General features: G+C 44.0%; 1 protein-coding gene across 1 annotated transcript; it reads left to right on the top strand.

Annotated features, from left to right (window-relative positions):
- The first annotated feature begins 210 nt into the window (after positions 1-210).
- On the top strand, positions 211-26164 carry tbx18 (T-box transcription factor 18). The gene is made up of 9 exons (XM_080192813.1): positions 211-276; positions 676-900; positions 1273-1447; positions 2096-2197; positions 3383-3554; positions 6522-6689; positions 7098-7162; positions 24008-24102; positions 25417-26164. The coding sequence occupies exons 2-9, from the start codon at positions 687-689 to the stop codon at positions 26130-26132; spliced, it is 1707 nt and encodes a 568-aa protein (XP_080048939.1). The 5' UTR covers positions 211-276; positions 676-686; the 3' UTR covers positions 26133-26164.
- The last annotated feature ends 590 nt before the right edge of the window (positions 26165-26754 follow it).

Below are 26754 nucleotides of genomic sequence, written 5' to 3'. Positions count from 1 at the left end.
GCCAGCATTGTGAAAGGCGGGATGGCACACTCCAAGAGGGGCCAATTCCACTGCACGAAAGTTGGCGAGTCCCGTCCCACATTCGGCCAAGGAAAGTAGAGGAAACTGATAATGAGGTCTCTACTCCCATTGGTCTTTAAAGCCAAGCGCCGGCCGCTGATGGGGCGACGGGGGTGTGAGTGACAGATTCCCCCCCTCCCCAAGCCCGCCTCCTGCCGCCTGCAACTGACACGCGTGGAGCTGGCCGGCTGAAGTATGTCCACCGCTCTCCTGCTTGTAAGTGCTGACAGATCAAGGCAACAAAATTCAATTACCAGCCCTAATTGCGCTCAGAGAGTCCACCCGCGGCGTCTCCACTCCATGTCAGTCCAACTGGCCCATTGGAGGAGACGGAGCCCCCCTTTTTGCCTCCCTCTCTCTCTCTCACTCCCTGCCACTCTCTAAACCAGCCACCACAAACCACCCCCCCCCCCCCCCACGCCAGCCACCACCTCCAATCACTGTGTTTTTTTTCCTCCCTTTCCCCAGGAATATTCCGCGCACTGGATTCCATCTACAAGTTTGGGAAGTGGCGAGGGAGGGGAGGGAGGGAGGAAGGTGGGGGGTGGTGGGGGGTGGGGGGGAGAAAGGAAGGACAACTTAACTTCTCGAAACTTAACTTCTAACACCCCACAGCCCAACGTGGAATGGCCGAGAAACGGAGATCGCCGTCCACGATGAGTTTGAAAGCTCACGCCTTCTCCGTGGAAGCACTAATCGGGGCGGAGAAGAAAAGGAAAGTGGACGGGAACGGGGTGGAGGTGAAAGACCTGAGGACAAGCCAGGCGCTGAAGGTGCCGGCTACGGACAGGAACTCCGAGGAGGAAAGGAGCTGTGGCACTGACTACAGCGAGAGGCCGGGTGAGTGTGCCAGCACCCTCCACTCCTCTTGTTTACCAACTGATTCTCTAAGAAATGGACTCATATCCTCGCACCGCCGCTCTGGCAACACTGGCTTTAGTTTCGATCCATCAAAAACTCGTTCTCCGCATTTCTAACCATCGGTTTCAGATTATGAAATTTGTGGCGTCAGCTGCGAGCAAATATATATACATGTGGATGTGTGTGTGTACATTTCACGCGTCTATGAATATAATATAAATTAGTATATGCAATTTAAAAATGTATCTAATTAAAGTTTCGCAGTGTCATGTTATTCGGTTTCTAATTCTGTAATCTCACACTGTAATCCTGATGATTTCCTGTGTTTCATTCTGTTCCTCGGGGCTTCAGTTCTGAATGGGGACGATGCTTTGGAGAGCCCGTCCCCTCCAGTGCTCAGTAAGGCCTATGTAGCGCCCAAATGTGGCATCTCCCGAGAGGACATTCAAGTGGAGCTTCAAGGCGCTGACCTGTGGAAGAGGTTTCACGACATCGGCACCGAGATGATCATAACGAAAGCAGGCAGGTCAGTCTGTGTGTGTGTGTGTGTGTGTGTGTGTCCCGAAGCACCATCCAGTCAAGGTGCACTTGTCTTTATCTCCAGTTCGCTGCAAGTTAAACATGAAACGCAGGCACCTTTTGCCGCTGACTCTTCAGTGTCTGTTGCTCATTTCACCTTCACTTCATTGCCCTGGAGTGATTTTCGATAGACCAATGAACATTTTCAGATTCGCCTGCGATTAAACTAACACATCCGTTTGTTAATGCTTGAAAATAACTTGCTTGTGGATTCCGGTCGTCGAACTTCAACTTATTAACAGAAAGACATATTTTAGAAGCTTTGCTGTTAATAAATACAAAGGTCTTCATTTATGGTTTGAAGTGTCGTCTATAGCGCGGCGACTATTCGGTATTTTTAAAGGATACATTTACCATATTATATAGGGGCTGTTGCCTGCTTCTGCTGACTGTTTATGATGGCGGCCGATAGTTTTGCTGGAATGAGTTTGATTTACCCTCAATGCTTCTTCTGCAACAGATCAGGAAGAGATTAAGCGGGATCTGTCAGTCTTAAGAGTTCCCGGGTGTAATATTTCCCTTTTTGTTTTGTTCTCGAACCTGTTTTATTCAAGTTTATGGTTTTTTTATTATTGTTATTTATTTTCTGTTTTAGGAGAATGTTTCCGGCTATGCGGGTGAAGATCACGGGCCTAGATCCTCACCAACAATATTATATCGCCATGGACATTATACCAGTGGACAACAAACGTTACAGGTAAAGAGCCCAGAGCAGACTGAGAGCCACTTCTGTGACAAAGCGGCGGGTTTTGTGAATTGGAACTCGTGTCGTTACAATATTTAGCGTCATCCAAATAAAGGCAGATATCCCCGAGCACAGAGTAAATTTTACGAATGGAATTGTAGGTATGCAGGGTCAGAGAGTCTGACTTGGGCACACAAACAGTTGGACAGATATAAATAGGATAGAACAGTTGGGACTTCGTCTAGGAGAGTTAGGACGGGCCGAATGGCACTTTATCGCTGGTTTCTTCTTGTATATTCTTCAGAACACACACAGTGTGGGAACTGAGATAGCGCCCGGATTTCCAAAGTGAGTAACCGGCCGTTCTCCTTCAGGTCACAGTGTAACATCCATCATGCCCGCATGTACAGGCTTCAATAATGTGTAACTAGCGACAGTCCAATGATAGCCCTCCCGCCAACAATTCCTACCCTCTGGCGTTAGGATGGATCCCTCTCAGTGGTAACCCTCGGGAACTGTTATCCTGCTCTCTGTAGTAATACACATCTCTCAAAATGCACATCTCCAACCGCGCCGTTTCTGGCATAGTCCAAATCTGCTCATTGCCATCGGAATCCCAATTTTAGTGAGGAAGTCTTCTCGGTTCTTGGTACACAGACATATAAATTATATTCAGCTCCATTCCACGGCTCACCGCAGTGTCCCATTTTGCAACCGTTCTTATGTCCCAGCAATTAAAGCTTTATCTCTCTTACCGTTTATATCTCCAGCAGTAATGCCAGCTAGGTTAACAATCATCTGGTAGATTTTAAAATAAGGCGATAAATTCGCAAAATCTGATTCATCACAAAATTAAGTACTAGAAAGCAATCTGTACGGTTCTGAAAGCTTTGGCAATAGGTTTTTATTTTCCAGTAATCTGGAAAAAAATCTATTTCCCTAATGCTGTTAAAGTTTATTTACAAGTCACAAGTAAAGCTCACACTGCAATGACGTTACTGTGAAAAAAAAACCTGATGCTGTTTCCCGGACTTCTTGGATTTCCAAACGATTTAAAATTGATTGCAAACAGAAACATGGATGCTGTGATTATTTTCAGCAGGGAAGGTGTTTGGTGATCATAGGCTTTATTTTGAATGAAGTGTTGCCCTTTCTGGAGGTGCTGAGCTGGTGTGGTGCCCTCTCCCCTTGCCGCAGGTATGTGTACCACAGCTCCAAGTGGATGGTGGCTGGAAATGCGGATTCTCCAGTTCCCCCTCGGGTTTACATTCACCCGGACTCTCCAGCCTCGGGAGATACCTGGATGCGACAGGTCATTAGCTTCGACAAGCTCAAACTTACCAACAACGAACTGGACGACCAGGGACATGTAAGTGACCAGCGCCCATTGCTCAAAACATTTGTTTTTTTAAAAAAAAAATTGGTTAGTGTCCCAATACCTCGATTAATAAGTGGATCAGGGTTATAGGGAAAAGGCAGGAAAATGGGGATGAGAAAAATATCAGCCCTGATTGAATAGCGAAGCAGACTCGATGGGCCGAGCGGCCTAATTCTGCCCCTATGTCCTACAAGTGGGCTTTTATTAACACTGCAATGGAGTTACTGTGAAAACGTGCAAACTCCACACAGAGAGTGACCCAAGCCTGGAATCGAACCTGGCTCCTTGGCGCTGTGAGATAGCTGTGCTGTCCCTTCACGCATCTCTTCTACGGGTGTAACCACAGAGGTATTGCTAGCTTTCATTGCGCGTAGAGATCGCTGCAAGACCACCTGGATTTAATTGCATTTTTTAAAATCGATGCCCTCATTCTCAATTAAGTTGGTGCAGATATGTTCTGGCAATGTCTTTTTTTAAATAAAACATCACCAGTAAACGAGTCTGGCACACGCGATGTGTTGTGTCCCTGACGCCTCGACTCGGTGGAGTCTGTTTAAAAATATCTCAAACTTTATGGGATGGCCACAGATTAAGTAACATGTTTATTTAAACAAGACAAGGGTCATTAAGTGGACAGCTAGACATTTTTTTAAAAAAAGAGATGCTTATTTGGGAGCAACTTTGGGAGTTTTCAATAATGTTGAAGAATTAAATCTGGCGCTTAGAGAATAAATGAAGATTTAAAGATGTATTCTGCATCTGGCGGCTGTGTGAATGATGTAATGGATGTCGAATTATGCTGTCTTTATAAACCGACATTACATTGTTGTGGAAATGTGCGATTGGGTTTAACATTTCCCAAATTTTTTTTACACTCTTACCCCGACATTTTTTTGTAAAACCTTCCCAACATTCAAAGAGGTTGAGACAGTTGTTTCTGGTTTGTGTTTTGTTTTGCCAGTCGGTTCCATGGGAATGTAATACTCCGATCAGGCGGGGATGGCGAGGCCACATTGCATTCTGAATGGATGAGGCTGATTGCCCGGGAGGATGGCATTATTGCCGTACCGTTAGGAGCTGGGGGGAGGGGGCAGAGAGATGGAGGGAAGGGGGGAAGTGGAAGAGGAGTGGGGGAGAGAGAGGTGGAGGGGAGGGAGAAGTGGAAGAGGAGTGGGGGGAGAGAGATGGAGGGGAGGGAGATGTGGAAGAGGAGTGGGGGGAGAGAGAGAGATGGAGGGGAGGGAGAAGTGGAAGAGGACTGGTGAGGGAAAATAATGTCTAAATACAAAGCAATTATATTGTTGAATGTTGGTTACCGGGCTTCTGATTTTAAAATTCAGAATGAAAATTGTTAAAACAAAAATAAAGTTTTACTATTCTGCGATTGAGCAGGTCTGACATTTATAGCTAATCCCTAGTTACTCGGAGAAGGACCGCCTTGAACCGCTGCAGTCCTTTATAGAGGTTTGGTATAACGGAGTGGCTTACTCGGCTACTTCAGGGAGTGATCGACCCCGTGTAGGCCACATTAGATAAGGACCCCGTCCTCACCCCCTTCATCCTCTCCCCAAAGAACACCAGTGAACAAGCCGATATTTACAACAATTGATAAACAGCCTTTTCATTTCTAGATTTGAATATAAATACTCAATTTTTCAAAGCCCCAAAATGCCCTATGGGTTAATGGTGCCGGCCTCAGGATTACTGCTTTGGACTTATTGAACACTGAAAATGTTACAGATCTATCTATGGACACATGGACTCCTTTCAGTAAAATTAGCAATTCCCCGATTCATTCAAATCGCCCGTTCAGGTCATTATTGTTCTAATTGGAGCAGAAACTCTTCCCTGCCGACGGTGTTAACCTTTATCAAAAATTCAACGGTATCTTTGTTCTCCAAATGTGTCTTAATAAGTGGCCCTTTACTTTTCTGTCACTTGGGTTCTCTTCATGGCAAAGATTTACTCTATGAATATGATTAATAAAAAAAGTTCCGCTTAATATACAGCTGTAGAGTTGAAGCCGGTTTGTTGAATTGCGTTTTTGTCTAGTGATGAACATCTGGGACATGTAACGCTTCTGTAACCGGCAGCTCACTGCGACCTCTATGATTAACCGGGCCCGCTTTAACTTCATCTTTCCATAAAGTAGTGCTATTTATGGGGCTAACAAACCGCTCGCCGCGTCCCATACCTTGAGGATAATTATTGTGGGAAGGAAAGCTGCGAGATAAATCGAATCTTTAATCCTCGGGGGAAATCTTCGAGGAGCTGCCGGTTTGAACTGGGAATGGTAAAGGCAAGCCTAAGTAATACTCGGATATTTTACAATTATTTCAATGTATTATCCAAAACGGAAAAGGGAACCCATTGCAATGCAGTAACTGAGTGGTAGTTAAAGGCACAAACTCGCACGCCGGTATCTGCCTGAACATCTCAAACCATGGGGATTTTCCTACAGAAAATGTACACTGCTATTAGCTCACAATTGTAGAGTTGCCGGCGTTAGCGAACGGGAACTGTGGAATTAAACAACGGCAGGAAGAATATTTTATATTGATTTTTTTTCTGCAAAAGGCGCATTAATCTTTCTTTAAATCGTATATGTGAAAGGGGTTAAATTCTCCCTCAGTGTATCCGAATAGGCGCCGTAAAGTGGCGGCTAGGGGACTTTCACAGTAACTTCACTGCAGTATTAACGTAACCGACCAGTGGCACTAATAAAAAAAGCTTCGTTAAAAAAAACTAAGGAGATTTGCTGTAAACGCGCTATCTTTAAAAACATCACAACAGCCGAAACAAGTCCTTAAATGCTGGGAACAGCCAGTTCATCATGTCTGGGACATTCGGCTCGCCGACCTGGCATTCCAACGTGGTCCAGAATGAAACAGATGAATCCTGTGAGGAGGTTTATCCCCGCAGATAACCATCTCGCTTGTTTATTTGTTGCCGGGACAGATTATACTGCACTCCATGCACAAGTATCAGCCCCGGGTACATGTCATCCGCAAGGAGTGTGGAGAGGAGCTCTCGCCCATCAAAGCCATCCCGGGAGGAGACGGGGTGAAGCACTTCTCCTTCCCTGAGACCGTCTTCACAACAGTGACCGCCTACCAGAACCAGCAGGTAGGCACCGCCGTCCCCTCGGCCAGAGCAATGGGTCCAGTTCCTCCCTCCCACAACCCCAACCTTGCACTTAATCCACTTCACACATAGTTAAAACCAACGAGAGGGGTTTGCTAAAATCGGATGTCAAACCAAAAAAAAGTAGTAAAATGATTTGCTTGTTCCCCTAGGTTTGTGAAGTTTTATTTCACATAAACAACTGTTGCATTTAAGACTTGATTTCTTTACTTTGTAATTGAGACAGAAAAGTTGGTGCTATTTCGGGGAGTAAATTTTGCAACCCAGTCAGACTGTGAGAAATTGTCTGCGTGTGTGCATGATAGCAATGGAAACTGTGTTGTTATGTTTAACAAGAATCCGTTTGGAAGCAGCCGCCGTTCACTCATGTCCATTCCCGTTCTGTCTCAGATCACTCGGCTGAAGATCGACAGAAACCCATTTGCCAAAGGATTCCGAGATTCAGGGCGTAACAGGTAAATCAATTGATTGCCCGTGACAGAGAAACAACTCAAACCTCAGCGCCTACATTGTAAATCTCTCTCTCACTCACACACTCACACACACACAATTATAGTCTCCTCCGCGTCGAAATACACTTTCCAGCCAATCTCACACTTCCCTCGCCTCACTGAAATGGAAATAATTGCAGCTCGCATCACAAACTCCCTCCCGGCGGCGAGGGGAAAGGGGACAGATGCAGAGATTAATGGGGGCACTCTTCTTTTTTTTTCAGTCGGACCCCCTGTACTGCCCATAAAGTTTAAAAGCAGAAAGAGGCAAACACTGGCCTCTTAGAAAATCCAGGAAAAGACAACTTTATCTGCTAAACAAACTCGGCTATTTGATAGCGCAAGCGCGGCAAGTGATAAAATGGGAAAAGTTCAAGGCATCTTGTGTAAATTATCGCCTTAGCAACATCTCTCCGGGAGGTGACTTTTATCTCGACTAAAGCACAAAAGTTCCTATTACTGGGAAAATGAAGCCTGATTTCTGAGCCCAAGTCTAGCCAATAAATATTTTATTATAGCTTCCTGCAAAATGCCTATGATCCCCTGTAAAGTCAGTGTGAAAGCCATTATAGCCGAACAACATCTTGGCGAGCAAAACAACAAGCAGAACTTTACATTTGTTTCACGACCTGGCCGTGATGAATATTTCACCTTATTGAAGAAATGTGGGGCAATTTTATTGATGTGCTTTTGCGAGACTTGGTATCACAAGTCTCACAAATGCAGAAAATACAGATGCTCCAAATCCGCGGCAACATGAGTGTGTTTTGACTGTGCGGTTGCCTGTTGCAGTTTGCCACTATCTGGTCGGGTTTGTCTTGTTCTGTAGGCATGCGCCCATCTACCCAAATGGATGTGAGTGAGTACATGTAAGCAGCCCGTTACATGCTCATTGTACAACTGCTGAGGGTAACTCATATGGTGTTGTACCAGAGGACTGGTAGATAACTAGTGTTATGCCTGAAGCTTTAGAAAGGGAGAGAGAACGGGGACAGGGAAATACAGTCAAGTTAACACCAGGAGTCGGTAAAATTTCTACAACATAACGAAATAGAAAAGCACATGGAAACTAAAGATAAGACATTGCATAGTCAATGTGGATTTCAAAGGGAAAGTGCAACTTGACCAGCTTCATTTTCATAAAGGTAGAATTTAAATGTAAAGTTATACTGAACGTGTACTGAAACCTTGGTTAGACCACAAATGTAACGCTGTATATATTGTGTGTGTGAGGGTAAGTGGTGATGGCATACTGGTGATTTTACTGTATTAGTCAGTTCAAATCCCACTTCAACTGCTGGTAGAATTTAAATTCGATTAATAAATTTGGAATACAATGCTAGTTTCGGTGACTGCCGCAATTATCATCAGTTGTTGTAAAACAAAACCCATCTGGTTCATTAATTCCCTTGAGGCTAGGAATCTGACATCCTTATCTGATCTGGCCTATAGATTTCACTCCAGAATCACAACAATGTGGTTGACTCTTAACTGCCCTCTGAAATATCCTAGCAAGCCACTCAGTTCATGGACAATTAGGGATGGGAATCAAATGCTGGCCTAGCCAGTGACACCCACATCCCATGAAAGAATAAAAAGTATAGATGGTTACCATACAATTAAAAAAAATCTAGCAGCACCAAGGTGGGTGTAAAAAAAGATTGACAATAATGACATCAGAATGGCAAGGTTATCATTACCAGAAAATGATGAACATATGCTGTCTCTTTTCTCTTAAATGGAGTCACCTAATAGACAGTATGATACCATGGGAAATAACCTAGCAAGAGGCCATCAATATGAGACAGTCACCAAATAATCAGAAAGGGAATTAGGAAGAAACCTCTTTGCTGGCATCCTCAGGAGATCCCCAACATCACAGATGCCAGTCTTCAGCCAATTCGATTCACTCCATGTGATATCAAGAAACTTCTGAAGGCACCAGATCTGAAGAGGCTTTGGTCCCTGACAATACTCCAGCAATAGTACTGAAGATCTTTGCTTCAGAACTTGCTGTGCATGTAGACAAGCTGTTCCCATACACTAGAATGTAACCAGCGATGTGGAGAACTGCCTAGATATGTTATGTACACAAAGAGCAGGTGAAATCGAACCTGGCCAATTTGCTCCCCATCAGTCTATTTTCGATCATCAGTACAGTGACGGAAAGGGTCATCAACAACGCTATTAAGCAGCATTTGTTTATCAATAACCTGTTTACGGTTGCTCAGTTTGGAGTCCACTGGGGCCACTCAGCTCCTGACTTCATTGCAGCCTTGGTTCAACATGGACAAAAGAGCTGAACTCCAGGGGTGAGGTGCGAGTGGCTGCTCTTGACATCAAGGCAGCATTTGACCGAGTACAGCAACAAGGAGCCCCAGCAAAACTGCAGTCAATGGGGATCAGGGGAAAACCCTCCACTGATTGGAGTCAGACTTAGCACAGAGGAAAATGGATGTTGGAGGTCAGTCATCCCAATCCCGGGACATCACTGCAGGGATTCCTCAGGGTAGTGCCCTAGGCCCAACAATCCTCAGCTGTTTCATCAATGACCTTGCTTCCATTCATAAGGTCAGAAATGGGATGTTTGCTGATGATTGCACAATGTTCAGCTTATTTTTGTGATTCCTCAGATACAGTAGCAGTCAGTGTCCAACTGCAGCAAGACGTGGACAATATTCAGGCTTGGGCTGATAAGTGGCAAGTAACATTTATGCCAGACAAGAGTCAGGCAATGAAGGTCTCCACAAACAACATCAACATTTGACATTCAATGGCATTACCTTAGCTAAAATATTCTCCCACCATCAACATCCAGGAGTTTACCATTATCAGAAACTGAATTGGACTAGCTATTTATATACTGTGGCAACAAGAGCAAGTCAGAGGCTTGGAATCCTGTGGCAAGTAAATCATCTTCTGATTCCCCAAACCCTGCCACAATCTATAAGGCGCAAGTAATGGAATACAATGCACTTACTCCAAAAATTTTCTGTTATCACTCCTTCCACCATTGATGCACAGTGGCAGCAGTGTGTACCACCTACAAGATGCACTGCAGCAACTCATCAAGGCTCCTTCGACCGAATTTTCCAAACCCATGACCACACCATCTAGACAGACAAGGGAAGGAGACACATGGGAACAGCACTGTTGGTGCTCCTACACCACATGGACTGCAGTGCTTCAAGAAGGCAGCTCACCATCACCTTCTTGAGGGCAGTTAAAATGAGCAATAAATGCTGGCCTAACCAGCAATGCCAACATCCCATGAATGATAAAAAAAATGCTGATTAAAGTCATAGAGATGGCACAAATGCTTTGTTTATTCATTCAAGGATATGGATATTGCTGGTAAGGCTGGCTCGTCACTAATTGCTCTTGAAGGTCTGAGAAGTCTTGTTGAATACAAGTTCTAGTTGCCAATGGTTTGCTAGGCTATTTAAGAGGGTAGTCGAGTGTTAAGTCATCTGGCTCAGAGTCACATTTAACAATGATGACAGATTTCCTTTCCTGGAGGACATCAGAGAAACCAGATGTGGTTTTATGGTAATATTGGAGTTCCGTGCTCTCCATTACTGATACTAACTTTTTTTCCAGATTTTGTTCAACTAATTGAATCTATTTTCCCCAGCAGTTGTGGTGGAACTTGAACTCATATTTCTGGTCCAGTAACATAACCACTATGCTGCCTTACTCCTCTGCAAGCTGAAAAAGAGCTATCCAGCTGAATCAACACTTCCCACCCCTTGGTCCGTTGCCTTGTAGGTCACAGCAACTCAAGTGCATATCCAAATACTTATTTTAAATGCAACAAAAGTTTCTGTCTCTAACATTCTTTCAGGCAATGAGTTCTGGACCTACACCATCCTCTGTATGAAACAAACTCTCCTCAACTCCCTTAATCCTCTATCAATTACTTTAAATCCAGGCCCCCTTGACCTTTCTGCTAAGGGAAATAGATCCTATCCACTCTTTCTAGGTCTCTCATATTTTACAAATCTCGCCCCAGTCTCCTCAGTTACAAAGAAAGTAACCCCCTCTATCAGATCTTCCTTCATAGCTAAACCTGTCATCCTGGAAACATCCTTGCAGATCTTCTCTGTATCCTTTCTAATACAATCACATTGTTCCTATAATATGATGACCTAAGCTGTACCTAGTACTCTAGCTCCGGCCCAACTAAAGCATTACACAGTTCCAGCAAAATCTCCCTTCTATATTCAGAACACAGGTTAAAGTCCAACAGCTTTGTTTGGAATCACAAACTTTTAGACCGGAGCTCCTTCATCACGTGATTGGGCTCACCTGATAAAGGAGCAGTGCTACGTAAGCTCATGATTCCAAACAAACCTGTTGGACTTTAACCTGGTGTTGTGAGACTTCTTACTGTGTCCAATACTGACATCTCCACATCATGGCTTTTATATTCCACACTTGACTAATAGAGAAAAATGTGACTTCTTATCTACCTGTTCCTTCAGGTATCAGTGGATATGCACTCTGAGGTCACTCTATTGCCCTACATGTCTCAGTAGCACGCCATTTATTGTCTATTGCCTTGCTTTGTTTGCCATCCCCTAACGCATTACCTCATACTTCTCTGGCTTGAATTCTATCCACTTGACCAGCTATTGATATCTTCCTACAGTTTTTCTTCCTCAATATCAAGCACATGGAAACATTTTACATCATCACACCCCTGCATTTAAGTCTAAATCATCAATACATATCGTAAAAAAAACTGACCCAATGCTGAGCCCTGTAGAACCCCACTGGGAGCAGCTTTCCATTCACAAAAGTCTCTCATTGACTGTTATCCTTCTCTTCCTGCCACTGAATCAATTTTATATCTGATTTGTCACTTTCCTTTGGATACTATGGGTTTTTAATTATCTGATGACTGCCATGTCTGACCTTGTCAAAAGCCTTTTTAAAACCATCATCAAATGCACTACCATCACTGATGTTTCTTGTAACCTTCTCAAAAAAAATCAAGCATGTCAGTTAGACATGACCACTACTTAGCAAATCCATGTTGACAGTCCTTGATTGATCTGTACCCTTTCTAATAGATGATTAATACTGTCCATCAGAATTCTTTCCAGTAATTTGTTTTGCTGCCAACTGTGGCACGGTGGCACAGTGGTTAGCACTACTGCCTCACAGTGCCAGGGACCCAGGTTCGATTCCAGCTTTGGGTGACTGTGTCGAGTTTGTACATTTCCCCGTGTCTGTAAGGATTTTTTCCCAGCGTTCTGTTTTCCTCCCACAGTCCAAAGATGTATGGACTAGGTTGATTGGCCGTGCAAATTGTCTCTTAGGGTCGGGGATTAGCAAGTAAATACGCGGATAGGGTTGGGTGGGGTTGTTTTTGGTGCAGACTCAATGGGCCATATGGCCTCCTCCTGTGCTGTATGGATTCTATGATTCTATGATTAAATGGGCTTGGAATGGAGCTTAAGTTGACCGGCTTGTATTTCCTTAGCCCATCCCTTTTTCCCTTTTTAAATAATGACATAATGTTAGCACTCTTTCAGTCTTCTGGCACTATCCCTGTAACAAGAGAGGACTGGAAGATGATAAGATCCTCCTCAATTTCCTTCCTTGCTTTTCTTATCATCTGGGCGCAGTGATTTATCTACTTTCAAAGGCATTAAATTCTGAATGAGATAAGAAGGGATGGGAGGAGCCCAGATTGGAACATTAATGCCAGCGTGGACTGTTTGGGTTGAGTGGTCTGTTCCTGCAAGGTATATTCTATGTAATTGTTAAGGCCGTTTGCTGAAAGACCATTTCTAGATTCTCCAGCCAGGCCAATAGTTGTAAAGAGTTTAGGAAGTTTCTGCATTTTGTGAACATGAAGTGAACAGCACAAGTGATCCCCAGTCTATTCGTCTGCAGGTCCCTTTACTGAGGTTGGCTTCAGTAACAAGACATGTGTACTTCTGGTATACCTTTTTATTCACTCATAAGATTGGGCTTCACTGGCAAGGCTGACATTTCTTGTCCATCACTAATTGAAAGTTGCAACATAAGACTTTTATTTTTGTCATCTTCATATTCAAATTGTCTCATACTATTCATTCTTTAAAGAGGTCAATACTTTTACAAAAAAATACTTTTTCAATAAAACACTGTGAATCCAATTTTAACTCTTTTTTTCTGTTATCAACTGTTGCCTATATCCCTCTTTGCCCTTAGTCCATAAGACCCTAAGACCATAAGACGAAGGAACAGAAGTAGGCCATTCGGCCCATTGAGTCTGCTCCACCACTTAGTGAAATTATGGTTGATCTGATATCCTCAACTCCACTTTCCCAATTTATTCGAATAACCCTAGATTCCCTTACTGATTAAAAATCTGTCTAGCTCAGCGGTGAACATACTTAACAACCCAGCCTCTACAGCCCATGCAGTAAAAAATTCCACAGATTCACTACCTCTGAGAAGAGATTCCTCCTCATCTCCATTTTAAAAGGGTAACCCCTTCCTCTGAGTTTATGCCTTCTGATCCTAGATTCTCCAACAAGGGAAACATCTACTCAGGAGAATCCAGTATGTCTCAAAAAGTTTGACCCCCAGTCTTCTAAACTCCAATGAGTACAGTCCCAACATCCTCAACCTCTCCTCATAAGAAAATCCCTCCGTACCCGGGATCAACCTTGTGAACCTTCTCTGGACTGCCTCTAATGATAGCATATCTTTCCTTAGGTAAGGGGACCAAAACTATTCACAGTATTCCACGTGTGGTCTGACAAGTCCCTGAATATTTTTAGCAAGACTTTCCTATTTTTATACTCCATTCTCTTTGAAATGGTGACTAGTGGGGTGCCCCAGGGGTCGGTGCTGGGGCCTCAGCTATTTACCATTTATATAGATGATCTGGAGGAGGGAACCGAGTGCAGGGTGTCGAAATTTGCTGATGACACCAAGATTGGGGGAACGGCAAATTGTGCGGAGGGTGTGGAGAGTCTGCAGAAGGATCTAGATAGGCTGGGCGAATGGGCCAGGAAATGGCAAATGGAATTTAATGTTGGCAAGTGTGAGGTGGTCCACTTTGGTAGGAAGAATGGTAGGAAGGACTATTACTTACGTGGCGAAAAACTACAGCAGGCGACGGTGCAGAGGGACCTCGGGGTCCTTGTGCATGAGTCGCAAAAACCCAGCTTGCAGGTGCAGCAGGTGGTCAGGAAGGCGAATGGGATGCTGGCCTTCATAGCGAGGGGGATTGAATATAAAAGTAGGGAGGTCTTGCTGCAGCTGTATAGGGCATTGGTGAGGCCGCAGCTGGAGTACTGTGTGCAGTTTTGGGCGCCACACCTGCGCAAGGATATTTTGGCCCTGGAGGGAGTGCAGAGGAGGTTTACTAGGCTGATACCGGAGTTGAGGGGATTGAGCTATGAGGAGAGGCTGAATAAACTAGGCTTGTACTCGTTAGAGTTTAGAAGAATGAGGGGAGATCTCATTGAGACGTATAAGATGATGAATGGGATGGATAGGATAGAGGTGGAGAGACTCTTCCCGCTCAAAAAAGACAGTAGGACTAGGGGGCACAGCCTCAAGATAAAGGGGAGGCGGTTTAGAACGGAGTTGAGGAGGAACTTCTTCACTCAAAGGGTGGTGAATCTCTGGAATTCTCTGCCCGTTGAAGTGGTGGAGGCTGCCTCACTAAATATTTTTAAGAAGCGGGTTGATGGGTTTTTGATAAGAGAAGGGATTAAGGGTTATGGGGAGAGGGCGGGAAAGTGGAACTGAGCCACGACAGATCAGCCATGATCTTATTGAATGGCGGGGCAGGCTCGAAGGGCTAGATGGCCTACTCCTGCTCCTATTTCTTATGTTCTTATGTTCTTAAATAAAAGCCAAAATTCTATTTATTTTCCCAATTATCTGCTGGACATGCATGCTAGCTTTTCTGTGATTTATGCATCAGGACCCTCTGTGCTGCAGTTTTCTGCATCTTTTTCCATTAAAATAATATCCATCTTCTTTACTTTTCCTATCAACATGCATAACTTCACATTTCCCTACATTATATTTCATCTGCCAAGTTTTTACCCACTCACCTAACCTGTCAATATTCCAGTGTAGAATCTGTGTGTCATCCTCACTATTTGCTTTCCCACTTTTTTTTTATCATTTACAAACTTGGTAATAGTACATTCACTTCCCTTATCCAAGTCATTAATAAATAGTAAATAATTGTGGTCCCAGCATGAATCCCTGTGGATCTCCACTACCTACAGGCTGCCACCCTGAAAATGAACCTCTTGTCCCAACTGTCTGATCAGCTATCCAATTCTCTATCCAAGCTAATGTATTACCCCCAATACCATGATCTCTTTTCTTACTAAGTAGTCTTTCGTGCAGTACTTTATCATTTTTTGGAAATCCACATGTATTACATTCACATTCCTCGGAGATCTTTTACTCTGAGATGGTTATTTGCAATTCCAAAATAGTCTGATCCCTACCAACTGCCTCCTACATCCCTCTCTGCTGTTAGTCCACCAGTATCTCTAACTACCCCAGAGTGCTCATGGATTCCTTCATCATCAAGATTCACTCAACTGCTCTGCAGCTTTTCCAACTCAAATCTCTTCCCAATTTCTGCTAGTCCTAAACTCGTTTTATTTCTAAGTTGCCTTCAAATTCTCTCACAAAGTTTCTGTCACTTATGAAACCAACTTCCTATTATTTTGACTCCATACCATTAATGTTCTGACCATCCAACTTGCTTTCCTTGCCTCATGTTAACAGGACTAATAAATCTACTGTGACTAATATCATTATGTCTACTGTTACTTTCAGTTTTTCAACAGCCTTGATTAATCTTAATCTTAAGCCTCCCCACTGCACAGCCCAGCACAGTGGGAGTTCACTCCTTATCTTCCACCCTTATCAATCTGGTTGTAGCCAGAGCATCTCCTTATAATGGGCTCCTTTATCCCAGACTCTCTCCTTAAGAGCCCCACAAGGATGCCGTTCCATTACCCTTCACTTCCTCATTTGCATGCAAGCCTTTTGTAGCATCATCTACATGCTGTCTATATTAAATTCCAAACCAAATCCCACTCATCCTTGCTATCGCTGACCACAATTTTATACATTCAAAATGCTCAACTTTGTGTTTAACTCATTACATGGCCTTGCATCTCCCTACCTCTGCAACCTTTTCCAGGGATACAAATTCCTTCCCTCCTTCCAAATCCTTAGCTCCTCCGACTTTGACCACTTTTGTGGAAGCATATGTTGAGAGATCAGCCTTCCGGCTATGAGAAAGAAATTCTATACTGCCAGGAAAAATAAAGTGGTTCTAGTTGTGAATCACACTCTTTGGTTACTGCCTTTGGCAGCAACACAATACATATCCAACCACATTAATTATGAATTCATAATATATACCACCTAACTAAAACTATGTGCAGAATTTTATAGTATCCCATTAGTGGGTTTGCAGTAGGCCAGCCTTTAACTTCCCCAGGTGGCCTTCCTGCCACCCTCCTACCTCGTAAAAAGTCTGACAACACCAGGTTTTAGTCCAACCTATTTATTTGATAATATACTCACAAGCTTATCAATCAACAAATAAATAGGTTGGACTAAAACCTGGTGTTGTCAGACTTTTTACTGTGTTTACGCCAGTCCAACGCCGGCATACCCACATCATGACCCTCCTACCTCCCCAGATCTTTCCGTAATTTTATGGCGGTGGGCAAAGCCAAGGGCAGCTTGTCAGCTCTCGCCCCAAAGCTAGCCACTTAAAGGTCACGTCCCACTTGGCTGTAATTTATGGTTAGCGGAAGTAGTTCCGGGATGGGGAATGCCTGGCAGATCACTCTGCTTGGGTCTTGAGCAGGAAAGGGACTGGGTTTAGCCTCCTTCATTGGCCCCCTTTACAGATCGGGTGCTTCCACATGGTCTGTCACCCTTCCACCCAGTTTGGTGCTGCCTCCCTGGCTGGCCACGATCCCCTCAACCCTCACCCCCCAGGATCTCAACTCCCATACCCACCATTGGAACAAACTTACCTGGCCCTCTGTGCTCTGGTATTTAAAATATGGCGACTGCTTATAATCTCAATGGGGGCCACTGTTCCTGGTAGTGCTGCTGGGACAGTAGAGCTGCCAGCAGATGGCAGAAAGCTCTCTGAGATGGCACTTCCTCTTGGGTGAGGGACGGAAGCCTCGTCTCAGGCAAATGGCTGTGGGACTGCAACGTCGGTTTGCGTTCTGCACTCAACTCTTCCACACCATCTGAAAAATCCTGACCTCTAACTAATTTCTGATATGGCAACTTGTAAAATAATTCGGCTGAAAGGTATAGGCCGGATTGTGCTACAACAGGGCATCTTGCGGCCAGCCCCATTATTTAGACTTGCTTTTATAATCAGGTTTTATAATCTTTTGCGATAATGTTGCAGCAAAGGTAGCAGGACATCTGGTGAGCAATGGAACAAACGGTACCTTAAACAACAAGATTAAGGGATTGAGAAATTTAAAAAGGAAGGGCTTAGAAGGAAGATAAATAAAGAGTGAATTCAATGTCACTTCAGGTACAGAAAGAGAAAGATTGGATTCAGATAGAGGGAGGATAGAAAGAAAAGAATAAGAAAGAAAGTCACAGTTGATATTTTTATAACACAGACATATGAAATAGGAGCTGAAGTAGGCCATTTGGCCTCTTGAGTCTTCTCATTCATTTAATAAGATTTGTTTGAGTTTCACATTCAGTCTCCCCCCATAATCTTTGATTCCTGCACCTAAAAAGACTAAGTTTACCTTTGTCGTCAAAATATTCAATAGGCGGCACGGTGGCACAGTGGCTAGCAATGCTGCCTCACAGCTCCAGGGACCTGGGTTCAATTCCTGGCTTGTGTCACTGTCTGTGTGGAGTTTGCACATTCTCCCTGTGTCTGCATGGGTACCCTCCGGGTGCTCCAGTTTCCTCCCAGAGTCCAAAATGTGCAGGTTAGGTGGACTGGCCATGCTAAATTGCCCCTAAGTGTCCCTGGATGCATAGATTAAAGGGATTAGTGGGGCTGTGGGGATTGTTGTTGGTGCAGACTCGATGGGCTGAATGACTCCTGCTGCACTTTAGGATTTCTATGATTCTACCCCACCTCCACTGTTTTCTGAGGCAGAGAGTCGGCCGCACAGTCCTCTGAGAGTAAATTCAAATCTCTTCTTAAAAGGGCAAGTCATACTTAAAAAGAGCCTCCTGTGGTTTGGGACTCACCTACAAGAGGAAACATTCTTTCTACATCCACCTTGTCAAGACTGTTCAGGGTCTTATATGCTTCAATCAAATTGCCCCTCCTCTTTGGAATTCCAGTGGAAACAAGCCCAGTTTTCCCAGCCTATGCTCATAAGACAACCAGATATTTGGGAAACCTTCTCCGAAATGTCTCCAATGCATTTCCATCCTTCCTTAAATAAGGGGACCAAAACTGCACTCAAATTATACATTCCATTAGCATTTCAATTTTCCACAGGGTAGGTTGATTGCCAGTCAATAACAAATAGTACAGCTGAAATTTTCCAGCCGTACACACTGGTGGGATCTTCTGGTCCTGCCGATGGCCCACTCCCACTGTGGGTTTCCTGGTGGCATGGGGTGCAATCAATGGGAAATTCCATCGACAGTGGCTGGACCAGAAGATTCCACCCCCAGCAAATAGCGTACTGCCTCCTGACTTGAGAAACACGCTGCCTGGAGGCCAGAAACTCACTCCCCATCCCCAACATCTTTGAAAGGATACCTGGGCTGTAAATTACTAGACTTAACTTTCTGTGGTGAGCTAATAGGAAATTAACATAGAAAAGCAGCAAAGTCATGACAATTAAAGGTCATTGTTTTAAATTAATGGTGCAATTGTATTTTTTCCCTCACCCCAAGTTGTCGGCCAATTTGTGCCAAAACAATAGTGTTATTATGATGCTGCTCTTTTCAGCAAAATTCTGCCCAGGGTAAGCCTCTTTGAACACATATTAATTTCAATATTAATGAAAGCAGGGAAGTTTACATTTGTTTTCGCGCACAAGTGCAGAAATGCCAATGCAATTTCTCAGGCATATCTCCTGGGAAAACAAACATCACAAAGGAAATTGTACTGATATCCTGGGGCCACACACAAAACAAAACAATGAAACAATGGGCTTGTGCTAATTTTTCCTGTTGAAAATCTGTCAGATTCATTGTGGATATTTTTCGCAGTCCTACACTGGGTCAAAAATACATTTAATTTATCAATGTTATGCCACTTACATTATCAAACCTATAATCAGTCAAGGCCAATTAATAGTTTCTTTTTGAAATCCAGTACTTGACTGAACAGTTTCCTCATCAAACAATGCAGCAGTTATTCTCAATGCAATGTGTAAACCATTCTTTTTTTGCTGCATGTAGGGCTCTTGATGGATATAAAATTACCAGCACAGAATGGAAAAAAAATGATTCATACTCATTTTAGATTTGAGAAAGAAAAATTAAGTAATTCTGTTTCATTCTATTATTGAAATACAGACATGTTATCCCGAAGGTTGGATTGCATCCAAGGAAACATACAATTACTTAATTTCAGTGACGTCATTCAAAACTAAGCCTCATGGGGTGAAACAGTAATACTGGGTGGGATTCTCCGGCTGCGCTCACCTCAAAACTGGAAAATCCTGCCCGAGATCAATGGACCTTTGCATGATGTGCCTCCCCCCGCCCACTATAATTCCTGTGGCAGGTTGACGGGAGAATTCTGGCCACTCAATATGTTCGAAAATGCACGTAAATATTTGGAACGTTTAAGCATGGAATGAAATTACTGGTCAGACCCCATTTGGGGTATTGTGAGCTGTTTTGGGCCCCATATCTAAGGAAGGATGTGCTGGCCTTGGAAAGGGTCCAGAGGAGGTTCACAAGAATGATCCCTGGAATAAAGAGTTTGTTGTATGAGGAACGTTGAGGACTCTGGGTCTGCGCTCGTTGGAGTTTCGAAGGATGAGGGGGAATCTTATTGAAACTTACAGGATATTGCGAGGCCTGGATAGAGTGGATGTGGAGAGGATGTTTCCACTTGCAGGAAAATTTAGAACCAGAGGGCACAACCTCAGGCTAAAGGGACAATCCTTTAAAACAGATGAGAAGGAATTTCTTCAGCCAGAGAATCTGTAGAACTCTTTGCCGCAGAAGGCTGTGGAGGCCAGGTCATTGAGTGTGTTGAAGCCAGAGATAGATAGGTTCCTAATTATTAAGGGAGTCAGAGGTTATGGGGAAAAGGCAGAAGACTGGGGATGAGAAAAATATCAACCATGATTGAATGGCGGAGCAGATTCAATGGGTCGAGTGGCCTAATTCTGCTGCTATGTCTTATGGTCTTATGGTTACATTTCTACTTTAAAGATTAATCCAGTTATAGGACGGGATTTTACAGCCTTGTTCGGCCCGTAACCATAAAATCCCACCTGAGGTGAAAGGATCTTCCCATGCTCCGTACCTCACCTGCTCCAATTCCTGTGATGGGCGGGGTGGTAAAATTCTGGCATAGTGTCAGCAAAAGCTTTCAAGATGCTGTTTTAAAAAGGCAGCACATCAGCAAGTAATTGAAAATGAATGAAGACCACTAGACAATGGTTTGGTTCTGAGATAACATTGTTCCCTTGATCCAAACAAAATACTGTGGATGGTAAAAACCTGAACTAAAAACCAAAAGTACTGGAAAAATTCAAAAGGTCTGGCAATCTCTGTGACTCTTCATTAAACCTGAAGGGAAGTAGATGGATCAAAACTTGGTTTCTTTATTACAACCATTACCACTCCCTTTGCTTTTTGTTCCATCATGCCTTTGTTTTGTAATCTCCCCCGTCCTGTTAGCTCCATTTTATCTCCCCCTGCCTTTGAATGGCATCAAACCCATCACATAGGGGAGGTGATGGTATTTTCAGTGGAGAGGTAATGCAGAAGCCCAGCGTAATGTTCTGGGTACTGGGACAAATCTCACTATGGCAAATGGTGAAATTTGAATTTAATAAAAATCTGGAATTACAAGTCTAGCAATGACCTTGAAACCATTGCCAATTGTTTGTCAAAGCTCATCTGGTTCACTAACGGGATTGGTAATAGATGTTGGTCCAGTCAGCGATTTCACATCCCATTTAAGAATTTTTAGAAACTTCAGTTTTGAAGAAGGTGTGAAACATTTGGGGAGGGGTGGTTTAATTCCACACACTCAGTCCACAGGATCAGTTGTGTGGGGTCAAAAGTGTGATTCATTCTGGCATGATTACACTTTCCGGTTTTCATTGGCATTCGCTGGTGACGTAATTAATTTTATGCCCATAATGGGAGAGAACTTGAATTAACTAGTTCCCTCGCTAAATGATCCACCTTCACAGCATATTCATACTTTGCCGACATGACGTCACATTTTAAAACATATACCTGTCGAGGGAATCCCTTTCGGGGGAGGGGGGTGGTAAAGATAAATATAGCCCCTAGGGGAGAGGGATATGGCCAGGCAGTTCTCTGGCAATGCCCCCTGGCACTGCCCCTCATCGGGCACTAGTATGAACCTCCCCCCTCCCCTCTGCTGTTTGTGATATATATAAATGATTTGGAAGAAGACGTAACTGATTCGTAAGTTTGCGGCCAACACAAAGATTGCTGGAGTTGCGGATAGTGATGAACATTGTCAGGGATTACAGCAGGATATAGATAGGCTGGAAAATTGAGCAGAGAAATGACAGATGGAACGTAATCCAGATAAATGCAAAGTGATGCCTTTTGGTAGATCTAATGCAGGGGGATCTATACAATAAATGGCAGAACCATCAGGAGTATATAGACACACAGAGGGATCTGGGTGTGCATGTCTACAGATCCTTAAAGGTGGCAGCACAAGTAGAAAAAGTGGTGAAGAAGGCATATGGCATGCTTGCCTGTATTGGATGGGGTGTAGAGTATAAAAGTTGGCATAAAATGTGGCAGTTATATAGAACATTGGTTAGGCCAAGTTTGGAATACTGCATCCAGTTCTGGTTGCCACACTACTAGGAGGACGTGGAGGCTTTGGACAGAGTGCAGAAAATTTGTATTACAAATAAAAAATTATTATTATTTTATTACAAATAAAATTTGTATTAAAATTTTATTAAAATTTGGTTTACCAGGATGTTGTCTGGTGTGGAGGGTATTAGCCATGAGGTGAGATTGAGTAAGAACATAACATAAGAACATAAGAACATAAGAAATAGGAGCAGGAGTAGGCCATCTAGCTCTTCGAGCCTGCCCCGCCATTCAATAAGATCATGGCTGATCTGAAGTGGCTCAGTTCCACTTAAACTAGGATTGTTCTCCCTGGAAAGACAGAGGTTGAGGGACAACCTAATAGAAGTTTATAAAATTATGAAGGGCATAGATAGGGTGAACAGTTGGAAGCTTTTTCCCAGGTCAGAAATAACAAACACAAGGGGTCACAAGTTCAAGGTAAGCGGGGCAAGATTCAATACAGATATACGGGGGACGTATTTTACACAGAGGGTGGTGGGGGCCTGGAATGCACTACCAGGCAAGGTGGTTGAGGCAGACACACTAGGATCATTTAAGACTTATCTAGATAGTCACATGAACAGACTGTGAATAGAGGGATACAAACGGATGGTCTAGTTAGGAACACATGATCGGTGCTGTTCCTGTGCTGTATTGTTCTTTGTTCTTTTGTTCTTTGAATCCTTACAAATATTCACAATTATGATGGCATTTCAAATAATTGAGGAATAATGGCTGGAATTCTTCCAAAAAAATTCTGACTGTCAAATTTGCATAAAAACTAGAGTAAGTCCGGTTGTTTTTTCAGTGGGATTTTCAAAATTAATCTCCCACACTCTGTGCATCTCAGACAGTCCGAGCATGAATCTCAATAAAAATCAGTTGGTGGAGTTTATTCCTGCTCGAGAGGCTAGCAGCTGAGCGCAGTGCGGGCTACTGTGCATGCGCTGATCTGTCAATGCACTGCTGTCCTTTAGATTGCTGGCAGCTCAATCGCTAACCAGCACAGCGACCCCGCGTTGCTGGTCATGCGACCTTGACCCCCCAACTCTCCCAATCACTGGCCTCCTGGACTTGCCCTGACCCCCACCCCAGCCCACCTTGATCTCCCCCTCCCCCCCGCCACGGTCCCAACTCTGCCCCCCTGCAGCCCCAACCCCCTCTGCAGCCCTGAATCCCCGATAGGTCAACAGCAGCCCCCCCCCACCCCACCTCAATGGCCAGCCCCAATTGCTGCCCACCCTTCCCCTGTCACTGATACCAACTGCAGAGGGGCAGTGGGACCCTACCCCCACTCCACTGATCACCTCCAGAGGCGCCCGTTAGGCCACACCCCTTCTGGCCCTGCCCCCTTGGCACTGCCCTCTGAGCATTGCCACATTGCCCTTTGGGCAGTGCCAGGGGGCCAGGCTGGAAATGCCAGGCTGCCAATACCCTCAATCGCCTGCGAGGGCCAGTATGGCTTCCCTTCTCTCTGATGGAATTGGGTCGTCAGCTCCCTATTTTGGTGCAGAGCTGACGATGCTGGATGTCCGGTGGCCGGAGACGCATGGAGGTCATGGCGCCCACCAGAAAGCCTGCTGCATGGTCTCCGCTTACATCCCCCAGCCCACTACTCTACAAAGGCAGCGCACCAGGATGGGAGAATCGCCCCGAACATTTTCCCAATTTGTATAATTAAACATTTATCAACATGCAGTTTCATTTATATACATAGTTAATAAATGGAGAGCAAATGATTGATGAAGTATAATTGTCTTGATTCAGAATGGGTTTAGAGGCCATTGTGGAATCCTATGCATTCTGGAGACCCTCTCTGCGGACCCTCAGCTTTGAAGATATACCTGGGATTCACAAACAAGGTATGCCTCCTGTTTGTTTTTGAACTATTACTTTTGTTAGCACAACATGAAAAGAGATCAACAATGAAAAAAAAGTGAAAAAAATTCCTTCAATATATAGCAATGGGTTTTATGTTAATAACACCTTACGTACACAACACCTTACTCTGAGATTATACCCTCTGGTTTTAGACTCTCCCACAAGGAGAAGCAATCTTTCAGCATTTACCCTGTCAAACCTCCTGAGAATCCTATAGTATCTCAATAAGATCATCTCTCATAAAATGAAGAACAAAAAGCTTCTGTTATTTTCAGACTAATATTTTAATATAGAGTTTCATTACAGAAAGGTTTATAGTAAAAGGTTCCTTTCCACATATACCACTATAACTGTGTAATACTGCTTATTTTATGTTTCAACTAGTGTCCATCTATATTTATTGCTTACATGGTGGTATAAGATCAAAGTACAATCATCCTTTTAGAAACAGTATCCTTGCTGAGTTTCCTGCTGCAGCATCAAGAGCAAAGATCGGACTGAAAAATCAGATCAGTTGAAGCTTTGCTGCATGAGTAAACTCCAGTACACCTAGTTCTTGGTGTATGCCCAATATGACACTGTACTGCAAATCAGCTATACCCACTCTGCTTTTGAAAGAAACAAAAGCACAAGATAAGTTTAACAGGATAAACACCAACTTATTCTGCGATGCTTTTAATACTCTGTATTGAAGCATAGAAGTGTAGTGTGTGGGAGTATATCTTTTGATATGGAGATGCCAGCATTGGACTGGGGTAAGCACAGTAAGAAATCTCACAGCACCAGGTTAAAGTCCAACAGGTTTATCTGGAATCATGAGCTTTCGGAGCACTGCTCCTTCATCATGATTTAACTGATTCTCCCCGTGCTTGCGTGGGTTTCCTCCGGGTGCTCTGGTTTCCTCCCATACCCCAAGATGTGCTCTTAGGCTGATTGGTGTAACAAATTGTCCCTAAACTATTGTCCCCTGAATCTGGTTTCCAATGGGGGTATCATATGCATACACACGGGTCAAGGTAAGTGTAAGAAAATGCTTTGTTAAGATGGCAGCGCGGGCTCGTTGGGCCGAAGGGCCTGTTTCCCGTGCACTGTTTCTTTAGGTGCTTCAGTTTCCTCCCACATTCCAAAGATGTGCGGGTTAGGTTGATTGGCCGTACTAAATTGTCCCTTCGTGTTACGGAGATGAGCAGGGTAAATACATGGGTTTACTGTCGGTGCCTCTTTCTGTACTGTCGAGATTCTATGATTCATTTTTTACAACAAACTTTGCCAAGAAACTGTGTTTTTCTTAATAGGCGGTACAGTGTCCTCATCTGCCCATCAGGGTCCGGGAAACAGCGCTTCAACACATCTGCTGCCCGGCTCCTCCTGCTCCTCTCCAGCTTTCCACCTGACACCAAATAGTAGCCAGCTCTGCAACCTGAGCCCAGCAGACTTCACAACCTGCAATCGCACAGGCCTGACCTTTAACAGATACAGCAGCAGTCTTGCTGAAACCTACAGCCGTCTGACCAGCCCTGGCAGTGAAACCTTCGCATCCCAGAGGACCCCCTCCTACATTGGAGTAGCAAACGCAGCAAGTGTGAACATGTCAATATCTAGCAGCGACGGAGAGGCATTCAACTGCCATCAGGCTGGCTTGCCCGTGCCGATCTCTGGGATATCGTCTCCTCAGCTCCAGTACATCATGCCTTCACCGTCAAATAATGCCTTTGCTGCCAATCAGACCCACCAGGGCTCCTACAGTACTTTCAGATTGCACAGTCCATATGGTTTATATGGATATAATTTCTCCACTTCCCCCAGACTGGCAGCCAGCCCTGAGAAAATCATTTCTTCCCAGGGAGGTTTCCTGGGCTCATCTCCCAGTGGTACTATGACTGATCGACAGATCTTGCCCACCATGGAGGGGGTGCCTTTGCTCAATAGCAGCCAACAAAGCGTGTTTGACACAAGGCCATTAGGGAGTTTGACAGCTTCACCGTCCCAGATTCCAGCACATTTGGTTTGACAAAATAGCTGAACTCGAGTGAGTGAAAAGTGTGCTCTTACATTGCGAAATATTGGCGGAGTTTCTTCTATTTATCAACACGTTCACCGCTATCAAATATGATATTCAGTTGTGGCACTGGTAGGGTGTGGACTGAATGTGCTGGAGATTAGGACATATTTGGACATTCCATCTGCTTGAGGTGTAGGAGGGTTCCTCGCGATGCAGTATTTGTTCCTGCAGCAGGTATGGTATATCAGGTGATGTGAGGCTCTAGTTGTGATCCCAAAAGGAACTTCAAAGGACACTGTAGTTCAAGAAATGGAGAAGAAGGTCAACTGTTTCAACAATATTTATCATTGACCATGTATTTTGTATAGTGATGTTATTTCTGGATTGACAGTTGAATTCACTAACTGCAGCAGATAGTGAATGTACTTGATTACAAAGTGAAATCAGTCAAGATATTTGGATACAAATACCTGCCTTGCAATAATGATCCTGTTTCAACAATTAACCTCACATAAACCCCTGAAACATAATCCTTTGGTCCAACCAAGTACTTATCTTTTCCTGCCTCCAGCTTTCTTTTTCACTTTCCTAAGATTGTGGACACACAGCAGCAGACTTTGGTAGCCTTTCA

This window comes from Carcharhinus amblyrhynchos, chromosome 7, assembly GCF_965287045.1.
Source record: "Carcharhinus amblyrhynchos chromosome 7, sCarAmb.v2.hapA, whole genome shotgun sequence".
In the NCBI taxonomy this organism is placed as follows: Eukaryota; Metazoa; Chordata; class Chondrichthyes; order Carcharhiniformes; family Carcharhinidae; genus Carcharhinus; species Carcharhinus amblyrhynchos.
This window is presented reverse-complemented; position numbering and strand designations above follow the sequence as displayed.